The sequence below is a fragment of the Hemiscyllium ocellatum genome, chromosome 48 (genome assembly GCF_020745735.1).
Source record: "Hemiscyllium ocellatum isolate sHemOce1 chromosome 48, sHemOce1.pat.X.cur, whole genome shotgun sequence".
Lineage (NCBI taxonomy): Eukaryota > Metazoa > Chordata > Chondrichthyes > Orectolobiformes > Hemiscylliidae > Hemiscyllium > Hemiscyllium ocellatum.
The window spans coordinates 10,218,865-10,231,137 of NC_083448.1; the positions used below are offsets into that span (position 1 = coordinate 10,218,865).

The following is a 12,273-nucleotide window of genomic DNA, read 5'->3' on the forward strand; positions in this document are numbered from 1 at the left end:
GTTCCCATTAACATTACATATGAGAACATAAATGTATCATTGGTGTTCTTCCAGACGAAATTGCACTTGTTGATATTTCACATTACATTGATTTCATTTTAACTGTCTGTGCATGATCATTATTTGAATGTTCATGCTTATGTCATGTGGGACATAACTGAACTCGCAGCTTCAACTCGTGTTCATACCTACTCAAAGATTAATTGTAAAAAACAGTATTTGGCATAAATCTCAGAGAATTATTGAAATACTGTAAGAGAGCTCAAAGCCTTTGAAAGACTCTGCCACCAAGACCTTGAGACAGACATGCATCTTGTCACTACTCATGAGGCTGCTCATTCTCGTAACTTGGCTGACTGTTCTGGTTGCCCCTCCCCAACCATACCCAGGATGCCAGGCCCTTCATATTTGTCCCTGAATCCGCTCTCTCGCTTCCTCTGGATCACTCTTTTACTCCTCCATGCCTATCATGACAGACTCACTGTCCTGAGCCTGCAGGAAAACATTCTCCTTCTCTTACTCTTTATGCTGTGAAATTAAAAAAGGAAAACAGTTGACCTCGCACACAACTGTATAAAAGTGACAATGCCACCTTCAAACAATTGAGAAATGAATGCCATAAGATTCTTGTGCATCACAGACATTATCTTGAAAGTGTGAGAGGGTGGACAGTGTCAAACACAGGGTGTGAACGCAGATGGACTAGCAACCTCTCTCCTCTCTGAGACAAGGAAGAAGGAAAGTCTAACGAAAATGCTGATGAGATGTAATGCTGATGAAGCCAAAGGCAGTGCTGTAACAAAGCAGCCAAGCCTGAGAGAACCTGATAACATCTAGATTTTAGGCTGAATGACTTTGTATTATTCCATGTTGACACTCAGAAGAATTAGATCAAGAGTGTGAGGCTGGAAAAGCACAGCAGGTCAGGCAGTATCCGAGGAGCAGGAAAATTTACATTTTGGGAAAAAGCTTTTCCTCAGGAATGAGGCTGGGAGCCTTGGGGGTGGGGAGATAAATGGGAGGGGGTGGGGCTGGGGGGAAGATAGTTGAGAGTGCAATAGGTGGATGGAGGTGGAAGTAAAGTTGATAGGTCGGAGGGGAGGGTGGAGCGGATAGTTGAGAAGGAAGATGGACAGCTGTGACAGGTCATGAGGACGTTGCTGAACTGGAGTACAGTGGGGGGAGGGGAAATGAGGACAATGGTGAAATCCACATTGATGCCACGGGGTTGGAGTGTCGTGAGGCTGAAGATGAGGCATTCTTCCTCCAGGCGTCAGGTGGTGAGGAAGGATGATGGAGGAGGCCCAGGCCCTGCATGTCCTCAGCAGGGTGGGAGGGGGAGTTGAAGTGCTCAGCCATGGGATGGAGGGGTTGATTGGTGCAGGGCAGTCTTCATGACCTGTCTCATCTGTCCATCTTCCTTCTCACCTATCTGCTCCACCCTCCCCTCGGACCCATCACCATTATCCCCACCTCCATCCACCTATTGCACTCTCTACTATCTTCCCTCCAGCCCCAAACCCCTCCAATTTATCTCTCCACCCCCGAGGTTCCCAGCCTCATTCCTGATGAAAGACCTTTGCCGGAAACGTCGATTCTCCTGCTTCTCAGATGCTGTCTGACCTGCTGTGCTTTTCCAGCACCACACTCTTGACTCTAATCCCTCGCATCTGCAGTACTTACTTTCACTCAGAAGCATTAGCCATTTGTGGCACAGAAGCTTCCTATCCTTAAGGAAATACTTGTTTCTTAACTACTAAATTGTAATAGAGTTTGACTGCCACTTAACGTAATTGTCATATGCATGGACAAAGGTCACAAATATCTTACACATAGTAACTTTAGGAAGGGGAACACCAGCCATAGATCATGAAGATACACCTCACCATATAGAAGATTTTGTAATGAAGGTTTTATTTCAAAGCATCAATGTTCAGTTTCTGGCCAGAGCTTCTTACGTAGAGAACACACTTATATGACTCAAACTTGCCAGTGGCAAGAGTGGGAGCAGGCAGCCACAACTGGTGGCAGGATTGGGAACAGGCTTCCTGTGGCAGCAGTGGTAGCATGAAGAGGTCACAAGGTGGCAAAAGGAAGCAGCCCAGTGCAGCAGTGGGGGCGAGGTCAAACCCTTGTGTAGAGTGCAAGCCAGGCATTTATGGACTGTGAAACTGAACCATTAACTGTGTTTCTTTGTTTTTCTATTTTCTGCCTGCCCTGACTGTTTGACTCGCTTCTTCTCAACTGCACCAGTCTCAGATTGATCTCTTTCCTCACTATCTCCCTGGGTCCAACCTCCTCACCTGACTAGTTTAAATCCTCCTGAGCAAATTTCCCTGCCAGTATATTAGTCCCCTTCCAATTCAGGTGCAATCTATTCTTCTTGTCACATCTATCCCAGAAGAGATTCCAATGATCCAAAAAAGTGAATCTTTCTCCTATGCACCATCTCCTCAACCATGCACTATCATCTGCTCTACCCTCCTACTCCTACCCTCACTAACTAGTAGACCGGGGTAATTCTGATATTACTACTCTCGAGGGTTCCTATTTTCCATTACAAAAATGATTTCTGATCTCATATTTTATTCTGAATTAATATTCTCTCACAATTGGCAATGTGGTTTGAAAGATTGTGAGGAATAATCTGGACTAATATTTCTCTTTGTAACTTGATTAAACAGTAACTCATTTGTTAGTCATGGAAGAAATGTGCAAATAGAAACTGTGAAACTTTCACATTACGCAAGGATGCTGTCTTAGGCGTTGGACAATTATTCTTCAGCTTCGTGTCAGTTGAAGTTAGTTACCATGGAAATAATGGAGAGCCATAATAGGATTTGTTAATTGGACTGTTTCAAAGTTTTGAAGTATGGCGTGGAAAACGTATCATTATTTTTGCTGTACATACGTTAAATTTAACTGCCGATGACCAGTGGACAAGTACTTAAACAAGTCAGCACTCATAGTTGTGATGGAGCTAACAATTTGTTAGTTTATGAAGGTGTGTCCTTTGTGCTGAGTGGCATTATATTTTGTCTTGCCTTAATCCATAGTAAATCTGCACCATTTGTTTTTATTCTGAAACGATTCAGGTTGAATCAAAGCTATAATTGGTGTGATCTGCTCATTGTCAGATGAGAAGGTAGGACCACGAACTGACTACTTTTGCAAGAAGAGGAGAGAATAGCAGATGAAGTTCTGGTCCCATAACTTCAGAGCTTTGTTGAGGTGAAGCCACAAGTGTCAATACTGCCATATATTCAATTCAATATAAAACAGCCTGCATTTATTTTGTCCAAAGTTGACGAATCAAGCAAAAACAGCTTCCCCATGTGAACCAACCCCACCACCATCCTTATCCAGAGTCTTGTACATGGTTGCCAAAAATATAAAGGAGGATAGTAAAAGCTTTTTTAGGTATGTGAAAGGCAAAAAAATGGTTAAGACTAAAATTGGGCCCTTGAAGACAGAAACAGGGGAATATATTACGGGGAACAAAGAAATGGCAGAAGAATTGAATTGTTACTTCAGATCTATGATCACTGGGGAAGACACAGCAATCTCCCTGAGGTAACACTGGCTGAAGGACCTGCACTTAAGGGAATTTATATTTGCCAGGAATTGGTATTGGAGAGACTGTTAGGTCTGAAGGTTGATAAGCCCCTGGGGCCTGATGGTCTACATCCCACGGTACTGAAGGAGGTGGCTTGGGAAATCGTGGATGCGTTGGTGATTATTTTCCAGAGTTTGATAGATTCGGGATCAGTTCTTGCAGATTTGAGGGTGGCTAATGTTGTACCACTTTTTAAGAAAGGTGGGAGAGAGAAAACAGGAAATTATAGACCAGTTAGTCTGACCTCAGTGGTGAGAAAGATGCTGGAGTCTATTATAAAGGATGAAATTATGACACATCTGAATAGTAGTAACAGGATAGGTCAGAGTCAGCATGGATTTATGAAGGGGAAATCATGCTTGACTAATCTTCTGGAATTTTTTGAGGATGTAACTCTGAAGATAGATGAGGGAGATCTAGTAGATGTAGTGTACCTGGACTTTCAGAAAGCTTTTGATAAAGTCCCACATAGGAGGTTAGTGAGCAAAATTAGGGCACATGGTATTGGGGGTAAAGTACTAACTTGGATTGAAAGTTGGTTGACTGATAGGAAACAAAGAGTAGTGATAAACGGCTCCATTTCGGAATGGCAGGCAGTGGCCAGTGGGGTACCGCAGGGATCAGTGCTGGGACCGCAGCTTTTTACAATATATGTTAATGATATAGAAGATGGTATTAGTAATAACGTTAGCAAATTTGCTGATGATACAAAGCTGGGTGGCAGGGTGAAATGTGATGAGGATGTGAGGAGATTACAGGGTGACCTGGACAGGTTAGGTGAGTGGTCAGATGCATGGCAGATGCAGTTTAATGTGGATAAATGTATGGTTATTCACTTTGGTGGCAAGAACAGGAACGCAGAGTACTACATAACAGGAATCAATTTAGGTAAAGGGGCAGTACAGAGAGATCTGGGTGTTCTTGTATACCAGTCAATGAAGGTAAGCATGCAGATACAGCAGGTAGTGAAGAAGGCTAATAGTATGCTGGCCTTCATAACAAGAGGAATTGAGTATTCAAGGTTTGTGCGAAGACTACTGCGATCCTTAGGACTCATAACGGCACACAAACCAACAGCCACGCTCAGACAACAACTTACTAGAACAAAGGAGCCAATACCCAACATGAGCAAAACTAATGTAGTTTATGAAATACCATGCAAGGACTGCACAAAACACTATATAGGACAAACAGGAAGACAGCTAACAATCCGCATACATGAACACCAACTAGCCATGAAACGACACGACCAGCTATCCCTAGTAGCCACACACTCAGACAACAAGCAACATGAATTCGACTGGGAAAACACTACTATCATAGGGCAAGCCAGACAGAGAATAGCCAGGGAATTCCAAGAGGCATGGCATTCATCCACAAATTCCATCAACAAACACATCGACCTGGACCCAATATACCAACCACTACAGCGGACAGCTGAAACTGACGCCCGGAAGCGGCAAGGACAGACCACTATAAATACCGGAAGAAACATCAAAGAAGCGCTTCGCAGGAGGCTCCAGAGCACTGATGATGTCTCCTAGCCAGGGGACGAAACGTTTGCAACAAAAACTTCCAGCTCGGCGAACAGAACCACTACGGAATTGAGTATAGAAGCAAAGAGGTTCTTCTACAGCTGTACAGGGCTCTGGTGAGACCACACTTGGAGTATCGTGTGCAGTTCTGGTCTCCAAATTTGAGGAAAGACATTCTGGCTATTGAGGGAGTGCAGCATAGGTTCACGAGGTCAATTCCTGGAATGGCGGGACTAACTTACGCTGAAAGATTGGAGCGACTGGGCTTGTATACCCTTGAGTATAGAAGACTGAGAGGGGATCTGATTGAGACATATAAGATTATTAAAGGATTGGACACTCTGGAGGCAGGAAACATGTTTCCGCTAATGGGTGAGTGCCGAACCAGAGGACACAGCTTAAAAATACGGGGTAGACCATTTAGGACAGAGATGAGGAGAAACGTCTTCACCCAGAGAGTGGTGGCTGTGTGGAATGCTCTGCCCCAGAGGGCAGTGGAGGCCCAGTCTCTGGATTCATTTAAGAAAGAGTTAAATAGAGCTCTCAAGGATAGTGGTACAGGGTACTGATTAAGGATGATAAGCCATGATCATATTGAATGGTGGTGTAGGCTCGAAGGGCAGAATGGCCTACTCCTGCACCTATTGTCTATTGTGTCCTCATGGACAAGGTCCATCTTTAATAAATACCAACAGACTTAAGAACAGCTTCTTCCCCACTGTTATCACTTATGAACAGACTTTTCAGATATTAATCTTTCTCTGCAGCTGCATTTTGTTTTATTCCCCTGATGTTGGTTAAGGTATGACTTGTCTGCTAGACAAGCAGGAGGTTGAAAGAACACAGCAAGCCAGTCATCATCTGGAGGTAAAAAAGTTGACGTTCCATTTCTCCACTGCAGATGTTGCCTGACTTTGTTGTGCTCTGCCAGCCTCCTGCTTGTCTTCATTGGGTTCCAGCATCTGCATTTTTTTTTGCCTTCAACTATGATTTGTCTGATTAGCATGCAAAACAATATTTTTCACTGTATCTGGTTACATGTGACAATAATACATCAAAACAAACATTGTTATTTGCAGATTCTCAAGCAACTGTGGGTGGGCACGACACCAACCACGTGTGTCCGTCGGTGCGGATGGAATTGAGTTGCCAATCACGTCTTTAACGTCATCAACCCGAGCGAAACACGTGGTCAGGGTCGTGGCAACTGATTGGACATTGGTCGATCTCAATCACGGGCTCCGCTGGCTGGGCGTGGTGTTGAGTTCACGTGGGCAAGATGCCTTTATTTGATTGGGTAACTGTGACGTCAATCAACCACGCGGCCATAGGAGCGGGACTGTGTTCCGCCCACGTGGTCAGGCAGGACTCTTGATTGGACACAGCTGCACGTCAATCATTGTGCGCTTGTTCTAGCGGCCATGTTGTTTGTTGTCGGTTGGTAAGGCATTTGGCCCGAGAGAGAGCGAGGCCAACCTGAGGCCGCGGGAGGGGAGATGATGTGGGCTGTGTCACTCGGTCACTTGTTACTGGGCGGACAGCTGGCACTGCTGGCCGCTGCTGTGTTGCTGCAGTGCTTGGCGGCCGGCTCGTCGTCGTCGTCGTCTCAAAGCTCAACGGTCAACGGTTCGCAGCCGCGGCAGCTGCAGTCACCGTCCAGGGGCCGCGCGGAGCTGGCTACGGGGAACGACCCGGGAGGCATGGAGCTGCTCGAGTACCGAGACCCGCTGTCCCCACTGGTGCTCTGCAGCTTCTTGTAAGTCCCTCGCCTTTTTCACTCTCCTCCCAAAATGTCACAAGAAGTTGCATTGTCTGCGGCGCATTGAAACCCCCTCAGACAAGTTCAGGTGTACTCGCTTCCCTTGTGGGCATCCAGTATCCTCCCCTCTTTAATAAAAACCCCGTACTAATGAGTTTTAACAATTGGTTCGTCATGACGCTATGTTTTTACTTCCTGAAATTCTCGGCGAGATTTGTGTCGGCGACTGGATGATGAATACAAGGGGTGTCGTCTCAAGACTTGATAGCTGGCCTGCAGCTCTAATTGCCAGATGCAGTGCAAAATAATTGAGGGGTGCAGACAAAATTGTCATCCCTGCATTTACTCTCTGGAAACTTTTCTTACTCCCTGCCCCAAGTGTGCAGATATTCTTTTTTTTGTGATGTGAAGAAGGTTACCCATCTGTTCGGTCACTCTTAATAACCATATCCCATCAGCTTTGGCATAAAAATGGAAACAATATACGATCCTCCAGGGGTGGTCCCAAGGTGGTTGACACCATGTGCTGTATAAAATTGGTGACTTTTTGACCTGATTCTACTGTTCCTCAAACAAAAAAGTTAACTATTTTGTCCTTTTTTTTTCCCCATTATTTTGTATGTCTCTAAGCTATCTTTAGGCACTTAAGAAGTGTCCAGGACAGAATCTGCCATTTCTATTTCCTAGCATAAAACTCAGTGCAAAATATTGGCCCAAAGTATCTAACGCACAAGCTTTGAGCCCTGTTTCTTACTGAACACAAGTCCTGATTATTTGTCTTCAATGTGAGTTAGGCAACATCTCATCACTGATAAGTGAGTGCCGGTCTTTCTCAATTTTGTGGGGTCTGCCCTGACCCCAAAGAAAAAGCTCAAGTATGGATGATAGTAAAATAGCAGAGGATGCTGAAGTCCATTCAGGTTTGAGGACAGTGTTTTTTCTTCCTTTTAACACAATTAGCTTGAGCCCAGAATCTCTGCTTAAAAGATGAACCATATCATGAGTCATTTTGTGCTTGGTTGGAGCATAGACAGAAACTTGAAGGAAGTAAAATAAAGCTGTCAACATTTATGTCATCATTATTTCAGTTGCAGACCTTTTACAAAAATTGAAGTACTACTGCACTTAATTTGAATTACACCCACAAGCTTTCTGTCTTGTTTGATTTGTATAATGATAATGTTTTTTTGTAATTTTATTTTGGTATTCTGTATTTGCTCCAGGCCAGATGAATTTGTTGAATGCGATGAGCCAGTGAACCATTCTGGAAATGTGACTGCCCAACAAGAGCAAGGACATGGTTGTGTAAAAGTAAGCAAAGTTTTGATTTTGTCTTCCCCTGCTAATGACATAGCAGTGCAAGCTGTTTTAAAACCTAGTTTGGAAGAATGCATGGTTGCTGTAATCCCACTATGCCAAGGGTTCTCGTGAAAATTCTAAAATATTCTAAAAATTCAGGTGGCAAATCATAAGTTTTGCTGAAACTTCATTTTAAATTTTTAAAAATCGATCAACCAGATTTCTTTAATAATTCATTCTTCTTCAAAGATGTAGAACTATTTTACAATTGGTTTGTAATATTGCAATGTAAATGCTTACCTTGTTATTTCCAGGCACACACGGGTACTAATGTACTTAAGGTAAAGTGACAAAAAAGTTGATTTTTCTAACTTTTTAAAAATTGCCCAAACAGTTTGTTTTTGGATGCAAAAAAGGATAAGGCTTGAGCTGTCAGGTGGCTGTTGCTGAGATGCTTTGCAGATAGTCAATCATGAAGTAGAGTAAAACTCTTTCAAATCTTTTCCATGCATGACCCACAACAAGGATTTTTTTCCAGAAATAGATCCAAACTGTAGGTTCCTCCTCAGTGATTCTGAACAATCGGGAACCTGACAGCTGTCAAACACCAGCAAGGGGGTCTCCAGTAAATGAGCAGATGTTCCCAAGATTTCTGACCATGAAAAATAATGCCTTGTTAAGAAAGATGTTCAGTGTCCGTTCATTTGCCACTTTAAACAAAACAATCCAGCATGCACAATGCTTCAAACTCAAATCCACAGAAAATTTTAAATATTTTGTCTTGATAACACAACTCAGTGAAATTGTTTCTCACCTTCCATTTGCCAAAAACACTCTACTTGAAGTGTTGACATCTGTTCTTGAAATGAACCAACTGTAGCATTTTCTGTTTTTATAAATTATTTGGAAATATCCATGTATGATGTTTACATTTGCAGCAGTGCAGTCAAGACCAAGCAACAGATTTAATTCTTCCTGCTCAAAACGTTCGCAATTCCTATGTAGAATGGAGTTCTTCATTGAATTTATGATGCCAAATGGATTGTACTGACCTAACTACCTGGATTATTTTTGGATTTACTGTTTATTGGACATAGGGTCCTGACATTAAATGGTTTAATTAACTCAGTATTTTGGTCAACAGTTTGGCGGACAGGCTTACAATGAAGTGGAGCACACACGGGTGCATTGTACTGCATTAAAGGATATTGAATGTGCCGGGCCACGCACTTTCCTCAGAGGACATGTGCCATGTATCAAGTAAGAATTCATTTTATTGTTTGAAGCGTGCTGATTCCTATTTCATACATAGAGTACGAAACCAAAAAGGAGTTGGAATCAACAAATTACATGTAAATAGTTTTTTGAATGTGACAACATTCTTTTGTGAGCAATTCTGTTCTGACCAAAGTAATTTGAGCATATATTTTCAAAGTTACATTTTGTGAAGTAGCTGTTAACTTCAAGAACACAAAAGTTGCCCGTGTAATTCGAGCCAGTTAAACCTGAGTGTATCTGTGTATTTCAAACTTGAATTTAGATTATTCAAAAAGGAATAGAATATAGTTTCTTGCTTTGAATAAATATCAAGTGGAGGTAGAGAGTTGAATGCATTAAATTTTCAAGAAGCTGCTACATGCATGAGTCACTGGTCACCTGTGAAGTATGCTTCTCAACACAAAAGAAATCAGTTACTTTTGGCTTGATCAATAAATTTATTCATATGCAAGATTTGCATATGTGGATGTTGTATTTCTTCAATGTTCTAGCTGAATGTCATGTGCACACAAATTCAATGAAGACTACCAAAAAAAACTTGGATAATTACTTGAAGATTTAAAAACGAAAGATACAGGGCTATGGGGGAGGGACAGATGAGTGGTACTGATTTGCTGTTGCCAAGAGCCAATAGATAGATGACTAGCCAATTGATCAGTTGGTTTGCTGTAAATATTATCAGATGTTATGAAAATCAGGACGACATCGAAGAAATAAATATAGTGTGGCATGTGAAATCTCTTAAACATTTATTGAATGGCATTGGGAACCTTGTGGCTTTGTGAGGCTTTCACTCAAGGAGCAGGACGTTTGCTCGGGAGGATTTGGAGTGGAATGCCAACATTTTCCATAAAAGCCATGTTAATACCAACTGACTTTCTCACATCTCCATTTGTTACTTGCATTATTTTAATGATGAAGACTGATTCCAAATTGGCATCTTTTGTGCCTTTCATAGATTACCCCCACTTCCACCTCCTTTGCTCAGCTTCATACCTACTCATCCGGAGACTAGAGTTGAGCCCAAGGATCATTATCCTATCTTTTTGATGAGGCACTTCACAACCTGCTGTACTAAACTTTGAGCTGAATAATTTCTGTTCATAATCAATGCTCTTTGTTTTGGATGGCGGTTGGGGTGATTTTGCTCCATCTTGTAACCACCTTTAAATCTATCTGTTGTTTCTTACTTGTAATACCATGTTCCATTCACCTTAAAACATCATCACTTTGGTCATTGGGTCATTCATGCCTTTCATCATGTCACAGATCTTTCATTTGCCCTCCATCCCTCAGCCCTTTACAAAGACTGCTCAAGTTTTCCAATACTGATAAAGGACTGTCTGTCTGTTTTGAAATTTCAACATTTGTTTTTGTTGCAACAAGGTGTACTTTTGCTAAACAAACCTAACAACTTAGTCCAGTGACATGTTTTTAAAATGTTCTGTTTCTTCGCTAAGCCCTCTACATGTATATTTTGCAGGTACACAGGACACTATTTTGTAACAACCTTGCTATATTCCTTTTTCCTGGGGTGCTTCGGTGTGGATAGATTTTGCCTGGCACACACTGGCACTGCAGTGGGCAAACTGCTGACTCTTGGAGGTCTCGGGATCTGGTGGTTTGTGGATCTAATACTACTCATTACAGGAGGTCTGATGCCCAGTGATGGCAGTAACTGGTGCACTTACTACTGAAGATGTATTTCATCTGGAATCTGAGAGTTCTTTTTTGTATTTGGTGGAGGAGAAGGACAAAGCACATGGGAGTCTGTTTGTGCCTTTTCCTGGAGTAGTTCAATTTGTTTGGATGGATAGCACATCCTTGCACGTGGACTTTGCTGGATTTTTCATCCTCCTCCTGTTTGACTTGTATTCCTCAGAGGATACACAACATTATAATGTCTCGGATTGGAGTAGCTTATGTGTCATTTTTACTAAGTCTGTAAATATACATGTTGCAATCATGCTTTTCTGAACTTAAGACTTTTTTAAAAATTTGTGCTATATGAAATGCGTTTATCAACCAAAGCATACTGTAACATAGAAATTGTGTACTTCTATAACACTTAAACCTGGTTAATTTTTTAATTGGCAAGTGTCCGTTGTTTCACAACACTTGCAACAAGCAATGGATGCTCAATTTTGAAATTTAACTGGTTGGTGTTTTAATGGCTCGGGAATTCAATACACCCCACAGAAAACTTTTTGGTTAGTTCAAATCTGGTTGAAAGTCATGCTAAGAACTTGTATAAAATTGATATTGTCAGACAATTTGTTAACAGCATTGTGTGCAATTCAAGATAGGATGCCACCTGAGGTAAAACGTCTTGCATTTTGGAAGTGGAAATATCGCCATAAACTATTTATTTCTGAATATTGTAATGCAATTTACTGCATGAAGTCAGACCTAGGAGCTCATGGTGATTTAAACTGGATTAAAGCATGAAAGAGAAGGCTGCATTTTTAATTCGTGGTAATTGGCTCACGTGAGTTAGGTTAATTATCAATTGAACAGGAATGGTAATAGCCATGTTTTATATCTGTTCCCAGAGTGAGACACTAATTCTGGTACATGGCATCGTGTAAAATTGGAATTTCACTGGGGGTTGAATTTGGTGTAAGTTATGTGATCAGAAAAGAATTTCCCCCTTAAGACTTGATTGTTGATAAGCTTCTGAAGATTTCACTCTTGAAACTTGGATTTATTTAAAGTAGCACTAAGGAATTTCTCAGTGTAACATTGCATATTCATTTGAGCTGTTTGGAATCTTAACACTGCAATAT

The 12,273-nt window shown here is 41.8% G+C and overlaps 1 protein-coding gene across 1 annotated transcript; it reads left to right on the forward strand.

Annotated features, from left to right (window-relative positions):
• Nucleotides 1-6,542: 6,542 nt before the first annotated feature.
• Nucleotides 6,543-11,942, forward strand: tm2d2 (TM2 domain containing 2). Its single transcript, XM_060856571.1, has 4 exons — nucleotides 6,543-6,907; nucleotides 8,134-8,221; nucleotides 9,354-9,469; nucleotides 10,971-11,942. The coding sequence occupies exons 1-4, from the start codon at nucleotides 6,648-6,650 to the stop codon at nucleotides 11,182-11,184; spliced, it is 678 nt and encodes a 225-aa protein (XP_060712554.1). The 5' UTR covers nucleotides 6,543-6,647; the 3' UTR covers nucleotides 11,185-11,942.
• The last annotated feature ends 331 nt before the right edge of the window (nucleotides 11,943-12,273 follow it).

Excerpts from the sequence above, each read along its gene's own strand:
- tm2d2 (XM_060856571.1), top strand. The coding sequence starts at position 6,648 with ATGATGTGGGCTGTGTCACTCGGTCACTTGTTACTGGGCGGACAGCTG. Across the intron at positions 6,908-8,133 it reads CTGGTGCTCTGCAGCTTCTT|GCCAGATGAATTTGTTGAAT; the intron begins GTAAGTCCCTCG and ends TATTTGCTCCAG. Across the intron at positions 8,222-9,353 it reads AAGGACATGGTTGTGTAAAA|TTTGGCGGACAGGCTTACAA; the intron begins GTAAGCAAAGTT and ends TTTGGTCAACAG.